Source organism: Hemicordylus capensis, chromosome 10 (assembly GCF_027244095.1).
Source record: "Hemicordylus capensis ecotype Gifberg chromosome 10, rHemCap1.1.pri, whole genome shotgun sequence".
Lineage (NCBI taxonomy): Eukaryota > Metazoa > Chordata > Lepidosauria > Squamata > Cordylidae > Hemicordylus > Hemicordylus capensis.
The window spans coordinates 19,169,074-19,195,546 of record NC_069666.1 but is presented as its reverse complement, the minus strand read 5'-3'; the positions used below and the strand labels follow the sequence as shown (position 1 = coordinate 19,195,546).

General features: G+C 45.9%; 1 protein-coding gene across 7 annotated transcripts in view; it reads right to left on the bottom strand.

Moving 5' to 3' along the window:
* Positions 1–23,810, bottom strand: part of EDC3 (enhancer of mRNA decapping 3) — a 33,588-nt gene extending 9,778 nt beyond the window's left edge. Inside the window, exons 1-4 of one of the 7 annotated variants that reach the window (XM_053272954.1) lie at positions 23,687–23,810; positions 19,785–19,962; positions 17,649–17,968; positions 6,619–6,951 (exon numbers count right to left, since the gene is read on the bottom strand). In XM_053272954.1, the coding sequence (XP_053128929.1) occupies positions 6,619–6,951; positions 17,649–17,968; positions 19,785–19,948 (817 nt within the window). In that variant the 5' untranslated portion in view covers positions 19,949–19,962; positions 23,687–23,810. Of the gene's footprint in view, positions 1–6,618; positions 6,994–15,645; positions 15,660–17,648; positions 17,969–19,784; positions 19,963–23,213; positions 23,343–23,553 lie in introns of those variants that run through there. The other 6 variants (XM_053272951.1, XM_053272953.1, XM_053272952.1 and 3 more) reach the window with 6 other exon arrangements.
* Positions 23,811–26,473: the final 2,663 nt, after the last annotated feature.

Genomic DNA, 26,473 nt, shown 5'->3' with positions numbered 1-26,473 from the left:
CATGTCAAGCTGCCCTCACTTGGGCATCCAGTCCACTGAAGTCAATGGAACCTGTCAAGTAAATGTAGTTAGGTGTCAATACAGCGACACTGAGAACTCAAGCCAGGGCTGTGAGAAAGGTGGCCAGTCACTTCACAGGAAGTGCTACCAGGCACCCTAATCTATTGGGAACCATAGATTATGGGAACGTCCAACATCAAGTCTTTAACAGCCCTTGGGACACATTTGAGACAGACCCAGGCAAGGTGGATTGCTTATACAACTTGACCTTGCATGTTAACAGTCCATTAAGATAACGGCCTCACCTTAATCCGTTTTATTGCACACAGCCCCCATGCTAACAATATATTGTTCTTGAAATCAGCTTCAGAACATCCGACAGGAGAAGTTTGAAAGGGAAAAACCACGCTCCGGTTGTGGTTCAAAGTCACAGAAGAGCTGGCATCAGGCAAACTAGCCACACAGCCTTCACAGAGCTCCTTCCCTTCCAGAGTCACACACGTTTCAGCAGCTGCGCTTTCCTTACACAGCCAGGTTCTCCTATATAGCCTGAAGGGAGCCAGCATGGTGTAGTGGTAAGAGTGCTGGACTAGGACCAGGGAGACCCGAGTTCAAATCCCCATTCAGCCATGAGACTTGGTCAAGTTATCTTGATTCTCTAACAGTGCCTGGGAGAAATCTCAGGCATGCTGCTCAAATCAGGTGCTCATTCCCTCTCTGCTTAGCTCCTGCCAGTTTCCATGTCTCATACCATGTGACATTCCTTTGTCCTTCCTAGTATCAGCAAATTCCTAAGTATCAGCAAATTCCATGCTCCGAACATAAGGAAAGACCCTGTTGGGTCAGACCATCTAGTCCTGCATCCGGTTTCCCTACCATAGCCAACCACATGCTTCCCAAAGCCCAACCACCAGTACAGGAAGGCCACAGCTCTGCTGCTATTGCTCTGCAGCAACTGGTGTGCAATCATATACTCTGCCTTTGAGCATGGAGGTTCCATTCAGATATCTGGGACTGGACGGTTTGACCATATTACGCCAGAGCTTCACCAGCTGCACTGGCTCCCAGTCCATTTCCAGGCCCAATCCAAAGTGCTGGTTTTAACTTTGAAAGCCCTAAATGGCTTGGGACCAGTTTATCTGAGAGAGCGCCTTGCCCCATATGTCCCAACCTTAAGATTTTCTCTGGAGGCCCTCCTCTGGGTGCCCCTGCCAAACAAGGTAAGGCAGGTGGCTACCAGGCAGAGAACCTTTCCGGTGGCTGCATCCAATTTATGGAATAGCCTCCTCAGTGAGATTCGCCTGGCTTCATCACTTTGTTCTTTTAGACACCAGGTAAAGACCTTTTTGTTCACCCAGGCCTTTTAAATTCTGTTCTTCAGATTTGATCTGATTTTAAACTAATTTTAAAGTGAGTTTTTAAGCTGCTTTGTATTGTATTTTGTATTTTCTTTTCACCCTTTTTGTCTGTTATGATTTCATGTGTTATGTGTTTTTATTGTATGTTTTAATCCTCTGTTGTGAGCCGTCCAGAGAACAATTTGTTATGGGGCAGCTAACAAATAAAGTTGTTTATTAATATTTCTTGTTTACACAGTTAGATAGGTGTTATTGACTGGTTTGTTTTATCCAGACATCGAGTCCTTCCCAAGGACCTGGGATGGCTGAATTTTATCATCAATACTGTTGTTGTTGTTAATGATAGCTGTTATCAGATCTGTTTATTTTAAAATTAAAAACCCGATTTTGGGATTTTAATCACTGTAATTGTTTAATTGTTGTTTTAAAATGTTTTTAAATTGTTAATTGTTATATTGTTTTTAATTTGCTTTAGCTCTTTACTGTTTTAGTGGTTTGTTTTAATTGTAAACCGCCCTGAGCCATTTTGGAAGGGCAGTATACAAATCAAATAAATAAATAAATAATAAATTCTGTCCTTCTCAAGGGAGGAGAGCTGGTATTGTGGTAGCAAGCATGAATTGTCCCCTTTGCTAAGCAAGGCCCATCCTGGTTTACATTTGGATGGGAGACTACATGTGTGAACACTGCAGAATATTCTCCCTAGGGGAAAGGGCCGTGCAGAAGGTTCCAAGTTCCCTCCCTGGCATCTCCAGATAGAACTGTGACTCCTGCCTGCAACCTTGAAGAAGCCACTACCCCTGCATAGTATCGTGCAGACAATACTGAGCTAGATGGACCAATGGTCTGATTCAGTTTAAGGCACCTCCCTATGTGTTTGTCCGACTGCCCTTTAAAATCCACCACACTCTATGGCAGTAGATTCCATCAAGACTACATGACAGTGAAAGATAGTACTCACTAACATTTCTGGACCTGGCCCACTAACTAAAATCTGAGAGGCGTTGTGAATTCTGTAGTTTCAAGTGGCCCTAAGCAGTGTTCTAATTTTTTTCATCTGTGAGCAGAATAGGAGGGGTTTGGGGAGGCAATATCAAGGCAGTGTGTGCGCATGTGCATTCAGAGCGGGGCTGATGCAACACGAGCGGGATCGAAAATTAACTGAGCAGACATCAAAAAATGTATCAGTGCATGCACATGCACATGGCTTAGAGGGAACACTAGTCCTAAGACACTGGCAGCCCAGCCCTAGGCATGTTTACTCAGAAGCAAGTCCAGGTGAACATAATGGGATTTAATTTCCAAGAACGATGCACAGGTCCACGCTGCTAAGGTCCCATGGCACTAGGCACGTTCCGTGTTCTGAAGGGCTTGTCAAACTAACGGTGGGAAGGAAGACGGACGAGGCAAAACAATAAGCAAGAAAAAATGCAAGCCGGACAAGACGTGTGGTGATCTGAGCACAGTAGGCTGCCTTTCAAATGCTCTGGGCCTCTCTTGAGCTCTCCATGGCCAGTGGCGAAGATGGTCAGGATGGTGAGCCCTCATTCCTCCAACCAGATCAACAGCCATCCCCGAGAGCTTCCCTCCTGTTCAGAGTCAGGATGTGCACAAAGTGCTTTGCGAACACCCATGGGGGTGGCAGGCGCTTTAAATGGAGGGAGGCAGGTCTTACAGGAAACTCCCTGTCCCCATGTAGGAAGCCCCCGGCGCGGCTTATCTGCAGAGATGGCGCAGCCACTTGGAAGCAACAGCACCACGGTTGGGCGACAGAGCAGTGCCAGAGGGGCAGGTAAAACCTGCCTCCCTCCATTTAAAGCACCCACTTGCCGTGACGAAATGTTTTGGCTGGGGGAACTCGAATCGTTTTGGCACCTCAAATCAGAGGTGCCAAAATGATTCGTGCACATCCCTAGTTCAGAGGCTTGACAGAAGAGGCATTAAAGCAGGCTGTGGCATTTTAAAAAAAAAAAAAAATCTAGGAACCAGCCCAAAAATTCAGAAACCAGGCAATCGACACTTGAGAAAGTTACCAGCCTCACTGACAGACACGGAGTAAAAGAGGGTATATAGTTTTCTCTTTGTCACCTTTATGAACAGAAAAAGGGCTGCCTGGGACAAATAAGGATATTATTAAATTACTTTTGAAGAAGCAAGTCTAGATGCCACAGTTAAACGCCTAGGTGCCATGGCTCCCTAGCACTGGGGATTGGTCAAGCCCTGCAGAAGCTCTGGACAAGTTCGCCTGCACAAAGGCACTTTCGGGAGTTGTGGAAGTGTGACCACTTTCTTGGTCTGATCTATTAGAACTTGCCTTTCATCTTCACCACCGTTGGGATCTGCCATCTGGGGTTTATTCTGTGCGAACACAGCAACATTGTCCTGCACCCACTTCACAAGCATTTCGTGCCTCTGAGAACTTTCTGCCCTTAATATGCCTTCATTCAAGGGATATTGTTTGAAGTGCAGGGGAAAGATAAGGTGTGAGATTACACCGCATGGTTGCATGCAAAAACAGCAAGGTCTAAGCTAAATTACACTTTGCCCTAATTGCTCTTTGACAGGAGCGTGCAAGCTCCGAGAGGACTTCCCTTCTTTTCACTCACGCAAGGGCCAACCAGTCAGACCGGCTTATCAAAACCAGACCGTGTTAAACAAACTCTGAGTGGAAAGCAATCAAAGAGGCGGCGTGTAAACCCGAAAAACAACAACAGTGCCGCAAGTGGGGGCTGGACTGCAGCCAAACTTCAGCTCTGCTTGGGTTGGAAGATGGATTGCATTATTCCACAATTTGGGCAATAAAACAGATCAGCTGAGAGCTGAATACACACACATTTCATAACTGCCGAAGCAAAGACAGATATGGTTATCGCAGCCCTGTGAGGGCCACTGGGAGAGAGCCCTTCTCCTCCCTGCTCTGCTCCTCCTCTCTCCTCCTCCTCTTAGTAAACCTCCTTGTCACTGCTATGTTCCATGAACATTTGCTCTGCTCTTGCTCTGTCGAATAGCTACATGCTACAAAACAACTTTGGTTTTACGTGGGGGAAATGTCACGTGCATGCAATAGCAATAATCCTTACCTTGTACAGTTGCAGAGCGCCATCTAAATATTTATTTGATTTGTATGCCGCCCCAAGCTTACTATATTTACCTGAATCTAAGACTAGGGTTTCCCCCGAGTTTTTTGATATTAGAAACCAGGAAGTTGCCTTCAGAATCCTGTTCCTTTCGAGTAAATGCAGGTACAACCTGTATTTAACCTCTACTTTTAAAAGGGGGTTGTCTTAAATTCGGAATATGATTCAGGTAAATACAGTACATCTCTGGGCAGTTTATGATAACATAGTACAGATCAGGGAAAGAGAATGACTTGCTTTAGAATGCCAATTCACAGTTGCCGGGGCGGGGGTGGTGTTGTTCCTGGTGGCAGCAGAGGTCAAGAATGTCTTTTTTCCAGCTTAGACCGGTATGCCAGCCATGCTCTTTCCTGGAAAGGTCAGATCTTGTCATGATCATCCGTGCCTCGGTATAATCCAGATTGGGCCACAACTATGCACTCCAGAGCAGGGCCTGCTCCCAGTGTCCAGTAACTTCAGTTTGTCCAAAAGTAACACAGAGTTTTCATGGGGATTCATGGTTTGGTGTATATTAAAAGGTAAAGTGTGCCATCAAGTCGATTTCAACTCATTTTCCTTTTGTGGTGCTTATGTTTCTCATGGGCTACCTTCTGCTTTTTGGAGGGCTTACTGTGCTCTCCCTTATTGCCCTCCCCTGTGCCCAAGTCTACCTCCTCATGGAGCTTGTTCTTTTTAGTCGCTTTACGAGGCGAAACGGAGGCCACCGCCGCTGGGAGCACATCTCCCGATAGGGGCGGGATGTTAGAGGTAGAAGCACAGGCCGGCATAGGCAGCGGGGAGCGAGGTCGATTGCCGCTGTGACTACCCGCATCGTGGGATTTATCCCTGGGGCCGTCTTTCGGTTCGGCGGGGGTGTTCCCCTCCGATAGGGAGCCTCCCAGAAAATCGCTAGCATGAGCCGGTTCCATGATGTAGGCTAAAGCGGCCACGGGGAACCTCTGGGGGAAAGTGAAAGTAAAATTGCAAACGCTAAGCAAACAGCCAAATTGGAACGAAAAAAGGTCACTTTAGAAACTGAAAAGCTAAGGACTCCCTTCCCACCCTCACACAGGGAAATAAAGAAAATAGCCAAAACAAGCATTCAAGCCTTGAAATATGAGGAGCTCTGTGGAAACATGCTTTTCTGAAGCGAGTCAGGAAGGAACTGGGGAATTGGGCAACGCCTACCTAGCTACTGGATATGAGCGACAACTTTAAAACTACTTCCTGTCTCTGAGGCATGATCTGGAATACAACCCACTATCTAGGATTAAATCAGACAACTGCGGAAAAATGCCTTCAACAGAAAGGGCATTCACAGTCATGTGTCATAGTAGGGCGCAGTGGTCCCTCTACTTTTTTTCCATCTGTGTGCAGAATGATTTTTGTTCTGGCTGGCAGTATCCAAGCAGTGTGCATGCACGTGCATTCGGAATGGGGCCTTCCTGATTCAACCTCAGTGGAATCTAAAATGAACTGAGCAGACATCCAAAAACTTGTGAGCACACGCACGTGCGCACGACTTAGAGGGAACAGGGCCAGTCTAACCTTAACTTTGATCTAACTCTGATGTCTAGGTTAGAATGGATGAGACTATTTTTAAGTAGCACAAATGCTGGAGAAAGAAGACAAGTCTGTGTACTGCCACAAGCATAACCTGTGAACAGAAGGTCCGGGAACCATTTTAGTCCCTTTATCTCAGCCTAAGCTACCTCACAGGGTTGTGTGCAAGGATAAACATAACCATGCACACCACTCTGGGCTCCTTGGAGCAGGATATAAATTGAAAAATAAAATAGAAGGGCAAGTTTATTCTAAGCCCACTCCACTACCCTGCAATTTAGAAACACTGCCCTACTTTGCAGGGAAGTTGTGAGGATTACAAGAATGGATAGCAGAACACAATGAACAGTCAAAAGTGCTACATTACACCAGTTATTATTACTGCTTAGCCACATATTATATGCTTCTGACCCAATCCATGAAAGATGCGGATCACACAGCACATAGCAAGTGGCACAGTACAGAGGAAACCAATCTGAATAGCCACCTTGACACTAAACTCACAAGACATACCCTTTCAAAGCTTCACCCCAGCATATCCCAAAGAAACGGCTGCATGGAAGTTTCAAGAGCCAGCATACCAGTGCAGAATTCTTTGCTCGCCTGGGGTACGGTGATCCTTCGGTACACAATGGGCTCAGATTCCAAGATGTTCTCATCATGGCGATAGCGGGCAGATCTCTCGTTCGGAGTGCCTCTGGAGCGGGTCCCGCTCTTTCTCTCGTACGTTTCAATCTCTTCAAACACGGCTGCCTTGTCAAAAAGCGCCAGATTTCCTTCAAAATCAAAATCTGTATCTGGGATCTCTTCAATATCGTCTCCAAAACACTCATCATCTTTGTTCTTCATCTGCCCGTTCTTCACGCCACTCTTCTTCGGAGTCATCTGGTTCGGATGACGGCTACTGGAGGACCCTGAATTGAAGCACATGGCAGATCAAGGATCAGTCAAAGATGCTGAGAGAGAGGAGAGAGGAGAGAGAGAGGAGAGAGAACGAACTCAAATCTGTGGACTGCAAAAGGAACAGAGTATAATCTATTTTGCCAGGTAATGTTAAGGCCTCTATGTTGCATCTGAAACATCTGTCCACGAGCCTCCCTGTCTTTTCCTTATTGCTCTTGTTCACACACAAAAACGTTCTGCAGAAAGAGATCCAATGGAGAGAGGAGACTTCCATTAACACTGACACCAAGGAATGTCATTTCTTTCCATGGACAGCTCATTCCATCCCATGGACCTGCAACAATTTAGTAGTTCCTGCCACCAAGGGAGTTCACAATCTAAGGAAGACAGACACTACAGGTTGAGAATGTCCTAAACAGCACATATTTTCATGTGTGGAGCCTTCTGCCTCTTTGAACATGTGGAAAGGCCTTGTACTCAGTCAGACCATTGGTTCATAAAGTCCAATCTTGAACGCAGCTCTTCAAGGTAACATGCAGAGGCCTTTCCCAGTCCTTCTAGTCTGTTTAAGACTGTATTCACCAAGGATTGCTCCTGGGACCACCCACATCCAAAACATGCCCTCTACAAATGTTATGGACCCTCTAACATCTTCTCTCTTACAGATCCCTCTTCTCTCACCAGCTCATATTCTAAAGCCCCCCCCCCCCTCTTTTTTCAGAGAAACCTCAAACTGCATTAGAAAATGGTTTGTATCTATTTACCTTTGCTCCTTATTTCTTGAATGATTCAGTTCCCTATTATTTATTTATTTTATTCAAAATATTTATACCCCGCCCCTCCAGTACACTACTGCTTGGGGCAGCTCACAACATTAATAAATTAGATACAATGTAAAATAAAAGATTAATAAAGTTAAACAAGTTAAAAGACCAGGCTATATCCACATTTAAAATCACATTATATTTTGTTTAAAAAAAATTGAAATTAAAAGTTAATAAAAAGCTAAAAACTGAGAACTATAAAAACTAAGCAGCAGATAAAACATTTTAAAGCATCTTTAAAGAGATGTGTTTTAATGGTTTATTAATTAAATGTTTTATCCCTGACATGCCCATCAGCTCTTCCACTCACAGAACTTCCTATCCACGCTGGCTAATCAGAGTGGATCAAGATGGCAATTTGCAGTGCTTTGGGGTTATTACTTGTGTGCTAAACCAGAAGTGTGTGACACATACCTTGTAAAGCTGAAAGCACCTGCACCTCTAGGTAGGATTGAGAAAGACTTGTGCCTGGAGAGCTGCTGCCAGTCCGTGAAGACAACACTGGGCTAGATGAACCAATGGTCATAAGCATAAGGCAGTTTCCTGTGTTCCTAGGATGTTTGCCCCTAGCAACTGGAAATCAGAGGTATGGTGCCTCTGGAGAATCAGTTTTGGATATGGGGCCATAGCTCAGTGGTATAGCATCTGCTTTGCATGCAGAAGGTCCTAGGTTAACTCCAACAGCATCTCCAGGTAGTTCTAGGAAAAACTCGTGTCTGAAACCTTGGAGAAGCCACTGCCAGTTAATGTAGGCAATAGTGGGCATTAGAATGTAAGAAGAGCCCTGCTGGATCAGGCCCAAGGCCCATCTAGTCCAGAATCCTGTTTCACACAGTGGCCCACCAGATGCCACTGGAAGCCTACAGGCAGGGTTGAGGGCATGCCCTCTCTCCTGCTGTTACTCCACTGGAACTGGTACTCAGAGGGATTCTGCCTTTGAGGCTGGAGGTGGCCTATAGCCCTCCAACTAGTAGCCGTTGATAGACCTCTCCTCCATGAAGTTATCCAAACCCCTCTTGAAGCCATCCAGGTTGTTGACTGTCACCACATCTTGCGGCAGAGAATTCCACAAGTTGATTATGCATTGTGTGAAAAAGTACTTCCATTTGTTGGGCCTAAATTTCTTGGCAACCAATTTCATGGGATTACCCCTGGTTCTAATGTTATGTGAGAGGGAGAAGTATTTCTCTCTATCCACTTTCTCCACACCATGCATGATTTTATAGACCTCTATCATGTCTCCCCGCAGTCGTCTTTTTTCTAAACTAAATAGCCCCAGGTGTTGTAGCCTTGCCTCATAAGGAAGGTACACCAATGATCTGACTCAGCAGAAGGCAGCTTTCTTTATGTTCCTAATTTCCAATTTAAACAAGAGTAACAAGGGGCTCCCTGCTCTCATTCTGAGGTCTGGAATCAGCCAACAACCTCAGACCTGCCCCCTTTCGAGTGTGAGCATGAAAACTAAAGGAGCAAGCCAGAGATTCAGGTCCAGAAAACTGGCACAAGAACTGGCAACTCACAACTTCTGCAAACAAGATGCCGGCTACACTGTGATTTTTTCGGCGCGGAGCAGGGCACAGAATAGCTGCAAACAATATAAGAGCACCCACAGTGACTGATTTCCAAAGGGTAAGGGCAGCCAACCCGCTTGGAGTGTAAATGCTGACGGAACAAAAGCCCATCGCAGAAGCAGGAAAGACAATAGTCCGAATGCTCTCCACAAGCTCTCAACAGACAACATGAATAGGAGCCAAGCTCCTGCCCTACCAAAGCTAAACACACGGGGATTGTGGAGGTCAGCCATTTAATCCACCCCGATGTTTGCCAGCCCTGAAATCTTGCTGACTGCCACTGTTGGCTCCACTAGAAAGACTGCCGCAGCCAAAAGTGGCATCACTTGTGTAACTCGGCCACCAAAACACATGCAGTTGTGTCCTTAAAGGAATGTCAGAGTTCAAGGAAGTTCGTACTGCTGACACAAATGGGCTGTGATTGTTGGGGACACCCATGTTGATTACCGTGCTTCAACACACAATGAGAAGCAAGTGGAATAAAATGGCCTAATATGAGGAAACATTTCACTTCCTAAATCAGAGGTTCCTAACCTGTGGTACTCCAGATGTTGTTGAACTCTAACTCCCATCACCCCCAGCTACAATGTGTTGTGGTTAGGGATGGTGGGAGTTGTAGTTCAGCAACATCTGAAGTATCACAGGTTGGGGACTCTTGTCCTAAATCATAGACTTCCAGCAACTAAAGGACCGCCTCTCCTACATGGCATGATGCAACTACCACAACACAGCATGGGTGGGGCTACAACCAGCATGCCTCTGCCAAGCCTTTCAGTAGCCATTTCCAGCTAACTGAGCAAAGAGGCACCTTTGAAAGAGATGGCTCTCTTACATTCAGTAGCAGAAGAGCAACTGTTCCTATTCAACCCAGCACAGCATCTCTCTAGTAACCACTCCTGGAGTCTCATTTGTGTTTTCTGTGAGCCCTTTGGGGACAGGAAACTGTCTTCTTATTCATTTGGCTATGCAGACCATTCGGTAAACTGCCTGTTGAAAAGAATAATAATTTCTACCTCCCTTAATATTGTCTCTTCATATACACACTTTGGACCAGTCAAACCAGTAACCAAGCTGATAAGTGGAACACGGGAAGCCGCCTTCTATCAAGTCAGATGATTGGTCCATCTAGCTTAGTAATGTCTACACTGATTGGCAGCAACTCTCAAAGGTTTTAGGCAGGAGTCTCTCTGCCTGGAGATGCCAGGGAGTGAACCCTTTGGCATGCAAGCAGATGTTATACCATTGAGCAACAGCACCATACTAAATATCTTACAGTAGACAAGTGCTGCTCAACCAGCCCTCTTGCAGATGTTGGCCTACAACTCCACTCCCATAGTCCCTGGCTACTGGCCACTGTGGCTGGGTATTATGGGAGTTGTAGTCCAAAAACAGCAGGGAGGTGCAAAGTTTAGCTGAGTAGAAAGTGCTCAAGTATAAGCCACCCATCCAAATGCAAACAAGGGCAGACCCTGATTAGCAAAGACGACAACTCAGACTCAGTACCACAAGACCAGCTCTCCACGTCTACAAGTGGTTCCACGTTAGCCCATCTTGAACTGGCCATTTGCACCTAATCTGCAGACCAGCTTGCCCTAGAAGTGGAGGTTGTATAGCTGTAAACCAGTCTGGACATCTGCCAGCAGACTGGAGAAACATCCCTTGGAGAAAGTAAACAAGGGCTCCCAGCCCGATTCAAACCTGCATATGAAATCTTCAGCATGCAGATTGTCTTTTTCGGCAAACTCTCTTTCAAGGCTGCATTGCCAGCCATAATGCGAGAGAAAAGTGCCAGCCTTGTATGCAAGTTATTGCTGTGCAACCAACAGTGCTAGAATTTCTCTGATTCTTTTCACACCAGCATTATGAAGAGGTAACTCTGCCCCTGCCTTCAGCACACCTGCCACAGGATATATCATATCTAAAGATCAGCTACAGCTCATTCAATGAAGGCCACCACCTCCGATAACAGAGCTGAACAACATTTTACCATCCTCCTCCTTGGATTCCTCTGTCCCCTTGATTTCTCAAAGCCAGCATCTTGGAGAAGAGGTTAAAGACATTAACCAGGACATTCAACAGCATGGATCGAGATGGCAAAGGGACAGCCAGCCTTGCGTCCAGGTGTTTTATGCAGTCTGTCACAAATGCCTTCCCAAACCTTTTTAAAGGGTTTCCTTTTTTAAAAGCTATGTGATTGGGCAATGCAGCCAAGCATTAAACGCTGAGGAACAGGTAGTTTCCACTAATCCAGTACAGGCATATGTAAAGGGGAGGAGATACTCTAGAAGCACAATTTGTTTTCACAGGTAAACCAAGTATTGTCACAAGAAAATACTGTTTACTTGCAATTTCATGATCTAACACTACCAACTAATTCATGAGATTAAGATGTAAAAGTTTATTGTTTGTAATCCCAGGGCACTTTCTAATGTAACAGCCCCACCATAAACAAGTGCTTATTTCAGAGCCAGAACACTTGACACATCCTCAAGTCACCATGCCTCAGAAACCTGTTAACAGAACAGGTTCCAGATCTTCTTTCCACAAAAACTGGCAGGTGTTCTCAAACCTGGGTCCCCAGATGATGCTGGACTTCAACTCCTTCAAATCTCTGCTTGCTACAGAAGTTTGTTAATCAGGAATTATAGGAGTACAGTCCATCTTATTTATTTATTACTTCTCTGTGTAAACCGCCCTGAGCCATTTTTGGAAGGGCGGTATAGAAACTGAAATAATAAGAAGCAGAAGAAGCAGAAGCAGAAGAAGCAGCAGCAGAAGAAGCATAGAAGGAGAAACTGCAAGAAACATAGAAACACCAAATAAAGAAGAAACAGTGCAATTCTGGAGGAAATTATGGGATAATCCAATAGATTATAATAAAAAAGCAGGCTGGGTGAAAGAGGTCGAAAAATGTAACCAACAAATGCAAGATCTAATAATAACACCAGAATTAATAAGTGAAAAAGCAAAGAAAATTAAAAATTGGACTGCTCCAGGCGACGATGAACTGCATGGCTTTTGGCTTAAACACCTAACAAGCCTCCATAAACAACTATCAAAACAATCACATTTTGCAAGGAGGTGATATTGAACAATGGCTAACAACTGAGAAAACTCATCTCATTATGAAACACCCAGCAAAAGGTACAGTTCCAAGTAATTACAGACCGATCACCTGCCTGCCAACCATGTTCAAATTATTAACTGGAATAATAGCAGATGAAGTGATGCAACACTTATTAACTAAAAAACAGCTTCCAGTTGAACAGAAAGGAAATTGCCCAAACACCAGAGGCACAAAAGACCAGCTGCTGATTGACAAAATGATTTTAGAAAATTGCAAGAGAAGAAAAACAAATCTAAGTGTTGCATGGATTGACTACAAAAAAGCCTTCGATTCATTGCCTCACACATGGATACTAAAATGTTTAGAAACAACTGGTGTCAGCAAAAACATTCAGATATTTATTTTAAAAAGCAATGAGCATGTGGAGTACACAGTTAACAATCAATGGCGAGACACTTGGACAGGTTAGCATTAGAAGAGGTATTTTCCAAGGGGACTCACTATCCCCTCTTTTGTTCATAATCACCATGACCCCACTTTCACAAATACTAAACAAAACAGGCCTCGGATACCAAACATCTAAAACTTCAAGTAAAATCAACCATCTGCTGTACATGGATGATCTGAAGTTATATGGAAAGCCCTAGTCAGAAATCGAATCACTGCTAAACACTGTTTGTATATTCAGTAGCGATATAGCAATGGAGTTTGGACTAGACAAGTGTGCTGCATTAATAATGAACAGAGGGAAAATAAGAAAAAAAGAAGGAATAGAACTGCCCAACGGAAGCAACACCAAGAACCTGGAAGAGAAAGAACATTACAAATACTTGGGCATCCTCCAGGCTGATAACATCGCACACACTGAAGTTAAAAGAAAAATTGGAAGTGAGAGAGAAAGTTAGAAACATCAGGAGAGTTAGAAAAATCCTCAAGTCCAAACTCAATGGTGCAAACACCATACAATCCATAAACACCTGGGCTTTACCTGTTATCAAATACACTGCAGGAATAATAGACTGGACCCAGGCAGAGCTAGAGACGCTAGATCGTAAGACCAGAAAAATAATGACCATCAATCATGCTCTGCACGCCCGCAGTGATGTCGATAGGCTATACCTCCCTCGCAGCTCAGGTGGAAGAGGAATGCTGCAAGTCCATCAAACTGTAGAGGAGAAAAGAGGCCTTGAAGAATATATCAAGGACAGTGAAGAAAATGCACTTAAAATGGTCAACAATGAGAAACTATTCAAAACCAATGAAACAAAGCAGGCCTACAAGAAAGATCAAGACAAGAATCGAGCAGAAAAATGGAAAAATAAGCCACTGCATGGTCAATATTTACACAATATAAGTGAAAAATCAGACATCACCAAGACCTGGCAATGGCTTAAGAATGGCAACTTGAAGAAAGAAACAGAGGATCTAATATTGGCTGCACAAGAACAGGCACTAAGAACAAATGCAATAAGAGCAAAAGTTGTAAAATCAACAACAAACAGCACGTGCCACCTTTGTAAAGAAGCAGATGAATCCATGGACCACCTAATCAGCTGTTGTAAAAAGATTGCACAGACTGACTACAAACAAAGATATGACAAGGTAGCAGGGATGATACACTGGAACATCTGCAAAAAATACAAGCTACCGGTAGCCAAAGATTGGTGGGACCATAAAATTGAAAAAGTGGTAGAAAATGAAGATGCAAAAATATTATGGGACTTCTGACTACAAACAGACGAACATCTGCCACACAATACACCAGATATAACTGTAGTCGAGAAGAAAGAAAAACAAGTCAAAATAATCGACATAGCAATACTAGGGGATAGCAGAATAGAAGAAAAAGAAATAGAAAAAACAACAAAATACAAAGATTTACAAATTGAAATTGAAAGGCTGTGGCAGAAAAAGACCAAAGTAATCCCAGTGGTAATTGGCACCCTAGGTGCAATTCCAAAACAACTTGAAGAGCACCTCAACACCATAGGGGCCACAGAAATCACCATCAGCCTATTACAAAAAACAACTTTACTGGGAACAGACTACATTTTGCCACGATATCTATAATAACCAACAGTACTGATGATAAAATTCAGCCATCCCAGGTCCTTGGGAAGGACTTGATGTCTGGATAAAACAAACCAGTCAATAACACCTGTCTGACTGTGTAAACAAGAAATAATAATAATATAGTCTAAGCAATTAAGAAAAGCTGACAGACATGAATATGCATGGAGGTTTTCAGGGGAAAATGTTTTTCAGCCTTCTCCAAAAGCCAGCTTTGTGGTATTAGTGGCAAGCTAGAGGAGCAAGCACAGGTTTCAAGCTGGAAAAGACTGTCACACAGAAACTGCAACTAAAGGAAACAAGTAGCAAGATTTAATTTGCAGAGCCTTCCTGATCTCTAAATGCAAACTCATACACTTAGGAACATAGGAACCTGCCTTCTACTGAGTCAGACCATTGGTCCATCTAGCTTAGTATTGTCTACCCAGACTAGGGTTGCCATATTCTGGCTTTCCAAATCCGTGTGCCTAATTTGCATATTATGTAAATTGACTTGAAAATAGTTTTTTGAGCAGAATAGTGACTGCACGTTTTGCTCCATAATTCCGCTTCTACAACGGCTAAAGCTTCGCGTTTTCCCCCCCTTGCTTTTTTAAAAAAATGAAAGCTGAAAACCGGGTAAATCTGGGTGGGCTAAGCAATCTGGGTGAGATGCTTAGAATCCGGGTGAAACCCAGAATTTCACTGCATGGCAACTCTAACCCCAACTGGCAGTGGCTTCTCCAAGGTTACAGGCAGGCGTCTCCCTCAGCCCTATCTGAAGGTGCCAGGAAGGGAACTTGGAACCTTCTGTAGGCAAGCATTAAGATGTTCTTCTAAGGGTTATATCTTACAACGCTCACACATATGTAGTCTCTCATTCAAATGCAAAGCAGTGTGGGCCCTGCTTTGCTAAGGGGACAATTCATGCTTTCTACCACAAGACGAGCTCTCCTCCCATGGACCAGCTCTCCCTGCAACTTGCTCAGCCTAGCAACCGGCTGCAATTAAGAAACATTCAAAACACTTACTAGCTGTAAGATTGAAGTAAAGGGTAGAGCAGTCCTTAAATGAGGCACTGAGACAGTTTCCAAACACTAACAGCCAACACAGCTAAAGACATTACTCTGGAGAAGTCACTGACTCTGACACAGTGCTTTATACAAAGGCATGAAACAAAAGAACACTTAATACCGGCTATTTCTCACATAAGCCACCACAGACCTGCAAGCAGGAATACTGTGAAAATGGGTATCTGCCAACAAGGCAAGTGCCAATGAGCCTTTATGGTCAAGTGGATGACATCATAAAAGCATCTTCAAACCTGTCTGGATGATTCCTAGGACATCTGCAAAGAAAACAGGGCTAGCTTCGCATATAGCATTTCACCTTCGCCAGAATGACTAACCGATTTATGTGTTCAATATATTCACAAAGAGTGTAATGAAAGTTAATGACATCTCCGGCGCTCCGAGCATGGAAAGGAAGTGCACAGGAGATAATCCTTCCTTTTATAGAGTGCTTGAACCATTACATCTTTTTCACACTGACCCAGTGCTTCCAGTGAGGAGGCGAGCTGGTCTTGTGGTAGCAAGCATGAATTATCCCCTTGGTTAAGCAGGATCCGCCCTGGTTTGCATTTGAATGGAAGACTACATGTGAGCACTGTAAGAGATTCCCCTTAGGGGATGGGGCCACTCTGAGAAGAGCACCTGCCTGCTTGCATGCAGAAGGTTCCAGGTTTCCCCCTCCCTGTCAGGCCTGAGAGACATTCTTGCCTGCAACCTTAGAGAAGCCACTGCCAGTCTGCGCAGACAATACTGAGCTAGATGGACCAATGGTCTGACTTGGTGGAAGGCAGCTTCCTATGTACAGCCCCATGCATTAGGCCAGGAGTCCGCAACTAGCATGCTGCTGCTTCAGCTCTGTCAACCTGACCGCCACCTTCTGCGGCTCACGCTTTCTAGCTACTAAACCTTTCCTTTAAAGCTTTTTGAAATAGGAGGAGGAGGGAAAGAGACAAATACGAAGCACAGACTGGCATCTTGGTCTTGGTCCAGCTCCTCCCTCACCTTTGGATGAGAGAAGGGCAGTCTTTTGTTCAGGTGCTGCCATTTCAGCCTTCCTCTGATGGAAGGCCAGGCAGAAAAGTGGGCCTGAAGGGACAAGATGAGGAGCGATTCCCTTACTAGAATGCCCAGCCTCTGTGTGGCTATGCCTATCTCTTCAAAGCTGACAGAGACATCAAACAGAGATGCCAGCAAGAATGAGGCTCTCTCTCCTTGCTAGTAGTGGAAGGCACAGAACCGGTGCCTGCTGGTTTGAAGCCGGGGGAGGGGGGTAACTTTAAGGACTGGGAAGGGTGCTCTTATCCACCACCACCCCAACTGCGTTTCCCCCGCCAGCATTCTCTTTAAAAACAGTCCAGCGGGATGGCAGCGTGTTGCCTCCTTGGACCAGAAGTGACCTGCATTACCTGTCGCACGTTGGGCATGCACGCAAGTGGGCACGACGTGCGCGCACCCGTGCCCAATGTGCACAGGCATACCAGGTACTTCCGGTCCGTGGTGGCAATGGGGCAGCAGCTGCCGCCCCGCTGGACTGTTTTTAAAGAGAGTGCCGGCAGGGGATACGCGGTGGGGGGGGCGGGGCTGGGGGGGAATAAGTGCACTCTCCCCAGTCCTTAAAGTTCTCTCCCCCCGCCTTCAAACTGCTGGTCTTTTGAACCTGTTCGGAGGCCCGAAAAAGGGCCTCTAAACAGGTCTGTGCACATCCCTACTTGCTAGTTTGCTCCCACTTGTGTCATACTACAGGGAAAGCTTTCTGGATTTGGCAGCACATCACTCCGAAATGAAGGTCTCCACCCCTCCCCCAAATGGCCTGGTAAAAGCAGACCACACAGAAGCCAATGCTAGAGTCCGTGTTGGAAATGCATAGGTCGCTCAAAATACCCTAAGCTTCACATGCTTTCATCTAATGCACCATCAGCTTATAGTCCACTGGCCTGGCATATAAACTCCTAGAGGGTGAGAGGCAGTGGATGCTAAGATGGCAGTAGCCAATGACTCTGGCTAATGAAAAAGGCAGACCTTTTCAGCTCCATTATAGCAGGGCACCATCAGAACTATCTATGCCACCACGGCACAGTCTTCAGGACAAACAGTGACCGAAGAGCAGTTTGTGGCCAACATACTCACAGGAGTTGTGCCTCCGACGGAAGCCTTTGGACTGATTCAAGGACTCCATGTGCCGATCCATGTAGCTCTTGGAACACTGATGCTGCTGGGGGGAAACGGCAGCGTCCTGACTCTTCCCATCTGTCCTCCTGGGGATATTCTGTGGGACGCTGCTAGCAGGCCCAGGTTTCTTGAGCAGCTTGCCAGTGCCATTCTGGCTGGAACCACCTGGGCATCCAATACCAGGAATGCCAAGGTCATTCTGCTTGAAGTCTCCACATTGTCCATTATCACCGGGGCCAGGAATCTCCAGGATCTTCAGCTCAGTAATGTCACCCGCCCTAAACAGAGGAAGAGGCCAAAAAGCAAGCTGTGACTTTGCAGTAGTGCCCTCCTCTAAAGGCAAGTTTCTCTTCTTACAGAAGTGACTTAAATTTTAAGACTTTTCCTACATTAGGAAGATTTTGAGGGAGGAAAAGATGAGAAAATCTGTGCTGGATGGGGTTACACTCCCCCAGAAGGAGCAGGTGCGCAGCTTGGGAGTACTCCTGGACCCAGGCCTCACCCTGGTATCTCAGGTGGAGGCCATGGCCAGGAGTGCTTTCCATCAGATTCAGCTGATTCGACAGTTGCGCCCATTCCTTGAAAAGGATGACCTCAAAACAGTGGTGCATCAGCTGGTAACCTCCCAGCTTGACTATTGCAATGCGCTCTACGTGGGGCTGCCTTTGAATGTAGTCCAGAAACTTCAGTTAGTTCAGAATGCGGCAGCCAGATTGGTCTCTGGGGCAACGCGGAGAGATCATATTATGCCTGTTTTGAAACAGTTACACTGGCTGCTGATATGTTTCCGAGCAAAATACAAAGTGCTGGTTATTATCTTTAAAGCCCTGAACGGCTTGGGCCTGAGATATCTCAGAGAGCGCCTTCTTTTACATGATCCCCACCGCACGTTAAGGTCATCTGAGGAGGTCCGTCTCCAGTTACCACTGGTTCGTTTGGTGGCGACTCGGAGGCGGGCCTTCTCTGTAGCTGCTCCCGGGCTGTGGAAAGCACTCCCAGCAGAAATTTGTAATCTTAATTCCTTACTGTCCTTCAAGAGAGCCCTTAAAACGCATCTGTTTGGCCTGGCCTTTCAGGGTTTTTAATTTGTTTTAATTGTTTTAATGTTTGCCCTGGTTCTCCAGGATTTTTAGCTGTTTGAATGTTTAATTGGTTTTATTCTGTTTTTATAGTTTTGATTTTAATTGTTAACTGGTTTTCTTTGTTTTTATTCTGTTGTAAACCACCCTGAGCCATTTTGGAAGGGCGGTATATAAATCAAATAAATAAATAAATCGGTACTGCACACCTTCAGTGTCTACTACCTAGTAAGCGAACAGCACAGTTTAAAGTTAATTAAATTTGGCAGTCCTTAAACAGTAGTCAACTTGCTTACTTTGGACACTCTTTCACTTTTATGGAAAGCAAAACTATCAACTTGCAATCATTAGTCTCTCCTAGTCAGAAGCAAGAGACAGGCAACATGACACATGAAGCACAAACTTGATTCAGTGAGGATTCAGATTTGCAATACTGCTACAAGCAGAGAGCAACACCGGAAGACATTCCCTTGCCTTCTACCTATCACCTAACAGAAGTCAGAAAAGTGTGGTTTCTCAGACTACTAAAGTACAGCAACAAGATAAGAAAGGCATTTTTAAATTGAAGAACTTTCACGCAAGGCAGGGCATGGAAGCATCTTTCCTCTCCACCACTCACTTTTGTTAGAATTAGAAGAATTCAAGTTTTGTTTGTTTTTCAAGTTTTTTGCTCATGATCATGTCTTTGCAGAAAGCATATAAATGCTATCATTGAAATTAATGTTTATCTTGTAAGATTTGCCAGCATGTATATCAAGATGCTACAAGAGATGGCTCCAGTTTTTCAAACTAGAAAGCATCCATTTCAGAACACAAGGCAGAAAAAAGGCAACGTATTTACCAACTACCCTGGCATCTGCCAGATCTAGAAACAAACAATAAACTGTGGATTCTATGCACCTAAATATTCATATTAGCGGTGGCCACTGGGCTCAGGGCATATTTCTGATTAGACTGTGCTGCTCAACATGTTGCTTGTCCAAGTCCAGAGAAAGCAGAAACAGAAGACACTTACCTGAAGGTGACCTCTGGCACCAAACACTTAACCCCATTGTGGAAAGGCCGTGTTAAGGAGATTGTCTGGCTGACCTGATCCACAGCGGACACTCTGCCCTGATAGACTCCCAGGCTGTCTCCACAACTGATAGAGACAATGCTTCCAAGCCAATCTGTAGCCATATTTTCCCTGATCACTGCAAAATGAAGGTGTAAGAAGATAAGATGGATAAGATGTTCTGCATTAGACGGGGGGGGGGGGGATCTCATATCAATGATCATCCCAGGGTTTAGCCTTAACTGCTTTATATTTCCAGTATGGGTTTATTTTATACTCCCTATTTGCAATCACTAACTCCCAATCATTACGGTTTACAAATTCTTAGTGATTTCAGTAGCAAAGCCACTGAATTCTCATCTAATCCTGTTTCTAATTCTAGTAATAGGTTACAGCAATTGGATTTTTTTGTTGTTGTTGTTCTAACTGGGCATGATGTCAACTTCCAAACCTTTATGACTATATGTTAGAAATCCTTTCTAATATTAATAGAAACAATATCAGTCATGGGAGTTGAATTACTGGAAGACTCCAAGCTTTCATGAACACTAACACAAATTGCCACACACCAGTTAGATTTCAGGGTTTTTCGTTATTAAGAGCCAGCACGGTGTAGTGGTTAGAGTGCTGGATTAGGACTGGGGAGACCCGAGTTCAAATTCCCATTCAGCCATGATATTTGCTGGGTGACTCTGGGCCAGTCACTTCTCTCTCAGCCTAACCTACTTCACAGGGTTGTTGTGAGGAGAAATTTAACTATGTACACTGCTCCAGGCTCCTTGGAGGAAGAGCGGAATATAAATGCAATAATAAATAAATAAAAATGTGCTTTTTGAAAAAATGATTGTTGCTTGAAGTTTCAAAAGCTACTGGCAGTTACATCAGAAATCTGATTCTTTTCCCCCCAGCACCATGTGTCACTTGGGGAAGTTAGAACAACAATCAGTAATGTGAATGGCAAACAGGAGTTTTTGTGGGGGAAAGTGTAGTAAGATAAGAGAACTGGGGGGAACGCTCAAAGTGATTTTGAACCCCATGATTTCCATAGCTCATTCATTTCTTCTAATGGCACCCTTGGAAAGCTATCATAGGATGGTAGCAAGAGTCCCACCCATCCAAACCAGAAGTAGTGATGGATTGCAATGGAGGTGGCAACACAGAGAGTGGGCCCTGCATGTATTAAGAAACCATGCCTAGCCAAACCTTAAGATTCTTTTTATGCCACAATACTTTATTAGTCTTTCCATTTCCACAAGGGTCTTAGTTGTTTTTGCTTGAAAAGACAAACAAACAAACCCGGGTGGTAGTATTTATATATTATGGGGGCAGCCTGCCCTTCCTTCAATGAGGTCAGAACAACATAAATGGAGTAATCCCATTTTGCCTTCATAACCACCCTGTGAGGTTAGTCAGTGAGCCCTTTCTCACAATCAGTGAGAAGGGCTACCGGACGGGTGGGGAGGAAGGCTGCTAGAACTTACCTCCCCCGCAGATTGTCCAGTTCATGCTGGGCACATGAACTGCACGCCCACATGGACACTGGCTGCGCCTGGCAGCGCAGAGGTTTGGGGGCCAGGATGAAATGTCCTGGCCCCTGGAACTCCATAATGCACTGCGCAAGTGCATGGTGCATTGTGGGGATCCCCCAGCGCTGGCCGGGAGCTGGTGAAGACGCACGAGAACTTAGCCTTGGTTAAGGAAGCCTTCATGCCCTTAAAACTGACTAAGCAGTGGGTTCCCTAAGTGGGTTTGCCAATGTGCCGCTGCCGGGAGGAAAGCTGGCCTTGTGGTAGCAAGCACAACTTGTCGCCTTAGCTAAGCAGGGTCTGCCCTGGTTGTATATGAATGGGAGACTACATGTGAGCACTGTAAGATATTCCCCTCAAGGGATGGAGCCACTCTGGGATGAGCAGAAGGTTCCAAGTTCCCTCCCTGGCAGCATCTCCAAGATAGGGCTGAGAGAGATTCCTGCCTTCAACCTTGGAGAAGCTGCTGCCAATCTGTGAAGATAACACTGAGCTAGACAGACCAATGGTCTGACTCAGTATATGGCAGCTTCCTATGTTCCTATGGGAGCCGCTCGCCTCCCGGCGGTACACATGTACAGCCAAGACCAGGCTTGACTGCCTTAGCCCGCTCTTGGCTGTGTGTGTGAACAGCCTCAGTAACTGACCCAAGATCACGTAGTAAACTTGAATGGACAAGTAGAATGCGAAAGCCACACAAGAGTCACAGACAATTGACTCCTGCTTCAAAGGCCAGTTCTATGGAATATCCTGCAATAGTTTTGATAACTTGGAGAAGTCAGGCCCAAACAAATTTAAGAGTCAACAAATGTAGTAGTATGGATCTATAGCTCCACACTTTATCCAGCATGGAGAAGAGTAGGTTTGGGTTTTTGTTGCTGTTTTGCAGTAATAAGAGAGTAATAAGAGAGCCAGCGTGGTACAGTGGTTAGAGTGCTGGACTAGGACCGGGGAGACCCGAGTTCGAATCCCCATTCAGCCATGAAACTAGCTGGGTGACTCTGGGCCAGTCACTTCTCTCTCAGCCTAACCTAATTCACAGGGTTGTTGTGAAAGAGAAACTCAAGTATGTAGTACACTGCTCTGGGCTCCTTGGAGGAAGAGTGGGATATAAATGTAAATAATAATAATAATAATAATAATAATTTAACATTAGTATAGACAGTGGAAGACCATACTTCAGCACTTTTAACCAACTCACTTAAGGAGCTAATATCCCAAGTCTATTTACATACATGAGAGTATCCCTTTGTGTTTCTAAACCTAAGAATTTATTCAAGCAAAAATATAAATCATTTGGAGCAGGGCTTAACAAATCTCAGGCACCAGGGGGCCAAGGCACCTAGAAACTTAACCATGGTACGTAAACCAGGATATTCAAAGGCACAGTTATTTAATAAATTCTTTGTTTTCCCACTTTACAAGTAATATACTTCTGTTCTAAGTATATTACTTGTAAAGAGAAGCCCATTTGCCCTCCACTAAATCTGGTAATTTTTACAAACGTTCATTGTCTGGCTTTTAAGTTTTGAGCTGGCTCCTGAAATCAAAGAAAAAAATGGTCACGGCCTGCTTTAAAACATGGGACACCAGCAGTTATAAGATCCAAAGCTAGTGGGCATCCTACAGATTTGTTTTAACACACATGGCTCATGCACAAAATATTACGACTAAGAAGTATGAGAAACAGAGCAGATGGCCCACTTCAGCTTCTGCTTGTAATTCTGCACATATTTGCACTGAATAAACTCTGCAAAGGAGGAGTTCTCAAACTGGGGACCCCAGTTTGAAAAACCCTGGCTGTAAGGTACCCTTTATAACCAAGAGTGGTTTCTCAACTGTGGAAGGAAGTGACATCACTAACTTTTTTGTAAGCTCCCTGAAGCAAGGGACCCTTTTCTTCTTCTTTTGGCCTATATTAACCCTGCATACTAAGTTATTGCTGGCTCTGTATTAGTTATACAATCATAATTGGTGGCTCTGCATTAAGGTAATTATGGAGTGGAGAGGAGGAAGTGACGTCACCAACCCCTTCCTGTACCGTCGGTTAAACCGACGGCGGCTCCTCACAAAGAGTGGGGGAGGGGCAGGCTCCCTCACGCCCCCTTTTTCCTCCTCCCCGACTCCATTCCCCGAAGCGGCCCGCTAAAGGGCGAAGCCGCCTTGCTGCCAGGAGCCCGCCACCCCGCAGCCTCCCGCCGCACCTCCACACCTGGGCTGGGGCCACTCACTCGCTGCTCGCTCCGCTCTTTCCGCCTCCCCGCCAGATTCCCGTGCCCCGGAAGAGCTTCGCAGCCCTAAAGGTCACCTAACGTCACATCCTCCGCGCCTTCTTACCAACGTTCTCGGGAACCGGGGGGTGGGTTTGGGAAGGCGCTCGAGGGAAGAAAGGTGGCGCATGCGCACGTCGCCCTTTGCCAGCGTCGGGAGGCTCGAGCCTGCCTGGCGCAATAGGCGCGGGTGGCCGTTGAGTGGAGGGCCGCGCGCGCGCTGTTGCGCATGCGCCTAAGGAGAGACACCGCTCTGCCTTTTACGCAGGGATTCTGCACGAGGTCGTGTGAAGGGCTCGCCTGGAATGCTCTTTTTTTAAAAAAAAATGCACGTCTGATTCCAACGAGTAGGAAAAGCTGTAAATAGCCTGAGGGGTTGGACTGCTGTACTACGCACACGTCTCAAACTTGGGTCCCCGATCATGTTGGACTACAACTCCCATCACCCCCAGCCACCTGGGATGATGGGAGTTATAGTCCAACAACATCTGGCGACCCCAGCCTGAGAACATCGGACCCATGTCGTTGTTATAGAGCATTCTCCTCAGTGCACGTGGCAACACCTGCCTGGGGCTTTGGGGCAGGGCAAAAGTTAGCTCGGCACCCCAGAAGTCCAGTACTTCCGGTGCAAGAGTGCCCTGTGTGACACTGTGCCTGTGCTCTTCTTCTCCCCGCGCCCTCCAATCCTCCAATGGAAGACCCCCCTACAAAAAATAAAAGAACCCTCAGGAGCGACCACTAGGCTAGCCCGCTCCCTTACTGGGCTAGCTTATCATAGCAAACCATAGTATAGAATCCAAGGGGGAAAGTTGTGTGCAAGGACAAGGCGTCGGGGTGGAATCGGGCTGATTAACGCAGGGCAAGCATCTGCCTATGGCGGCAAAATCTGAGAAGCGGCAGCAGCAGTAGTGGCGGGGGTGGGGGTGGGGGTGGCAACCTGGCGAAGGGAAAGTTCCGCCTTTTGCCCCCTCAAGATTGCTGGCGGGGGGGGGCAGCGGTGGCTCACTGCAGGGGGGCGAGGAGGGGAGAGTCACAGTGCCCATTTTTATAACCTCTTAAGCCCACTGTGTGGGCAGCACCGTCACAAGCTCCTTCCTGCCCCCCACCCCCGCCAGGTGACTGCAGAGTCTCTGCTATCTGCAGCCCAAAGCTGGAAATCGGCTGCATAGCAGAGCCCGGCAGCCGTGCGGTCACCTGGCGGGGTGGGGGGAGAGGAAGGCGCTTGTGGCGGCGCTGACCACACAGTGGGCTTAGAGGTAAAAAGGGGGGGGCACTGTGACTCTCTCCTCCTCGCCTCTCCTCCCAGCAGCCAGCCACCACCACGCCCCATCCAATTCCCACCACCAGTTATCTTTAGGGGGCAAAAGGGGGAGCTTTCCCCTCATCCTGTTGCCCCGCTCCCCGCAGCTACTGCTGCCGCTGCAGCTTTTTTTTCTAAATTAAAGGGGGCAACTTTCCTCTTGCCCCCCCTCCCCAGAACTTTTTTTTTTAAGGCTGACAAAAAGGCTAATCGGCTCTTGAGTGGAATCAGGCTTATTAATAGAGATTATGTACAGAGAGGCGAATGCAGACTGCTTTTCAGTGCTCTTGCTGCTGGCTGTTTGTTAGCCCCATCTCTTTTCAGTGCGCTTGCTGCTGGCTGTGTTTTAGCCCCACCTCTACAACCAGGACAGGAAGGAATACAAGTAATTCAAGCCCCACTCAAAAGCTGGCCTGGATCAAGGAACGGATTAACCCAAAACTCCACAGGGAGCTGCTTGAAATAGTAGAGCTGCTCAGAGTTCCTTCCTGCAGTGTCCTTCAAGCTGATAGCAGTCTGGAACTGGCAACCTTTGGGACTGCCAAATGCTAATTAGCCACCTTGCCATACATCACATCTCCTGCTTGGAAGACAACCTCTGGAACACACCACTCTCCTATGCACCTTCTGTTGTTCCTTATTCCAGTTACTGATCACTGACTTCTGCTGACCATGGCTAACTACACAGACTTTTCAGATTCTGCCTGAGCAAAAGATTAATGCCATACTTGTTCCATAGGAAACTGCCTCATACGGAGTCAGGTCACTGGTTCATCTAGCTCAGTATTGTCTGCACTGACTTTTCAAGGTATCAGGCAGGAGTCTTTCCCAGGAGGTGAGCGAGGCAAGGACTGTGCTGCCACTATAGGGGAGGGGGGAGATTGCCCATAAGAAAACAGGCCTCCGATGCCCTACGCCATTAGCCGAGACCCTAAATTCACCCAGAAGGAAGCCTAATTCAGCCACCACTTCCTGCCTGCTCTCTTGGCCTTTGAGGCTGGAGATTTTACATAGGGACCCAAGTTTGAGAGACTGTAACATCAATAATACTTGCCCAAGACTGTAACATCAATAATACTTGACATTTTACTACTTGGCATATAAAGCCAGTGTGGTGTAGTGGCTAGAGTGCTGGACTAGGACCGGGGAGACCCGAGTTCAAATCCCCATTCAGCCATGAAACTAGCTGGGTGACTGGGCCATTCACTTCTCTCTCAGCCTAACCTACTTCACAGGGTTGTTGTGAGGAGAAACCTAAGTATGTAGTTCACTGCTCTGGTCTCCTTGGAGGTAGAGCGGGATATAAATAAATAAATTTTAAAAAGCTGGGTCAGTGTACTCACAGCACTGTTTTGGCAAATCTTTTTATTTTTCAAACATAGTATTTGGATTTTTAAAAACAGAAGAATCACAATATGTGGTTGCCCGGGGTTGGTTGGGGGATGTTCAATGTCCAGTAGTGATTTCAGAGACACGTTAAGAGTGCACTGAAACCAATGCTGAGAGATCCATCTACTTAGGGTAGACGCTTAAATGTCACGATATAGAGAACTC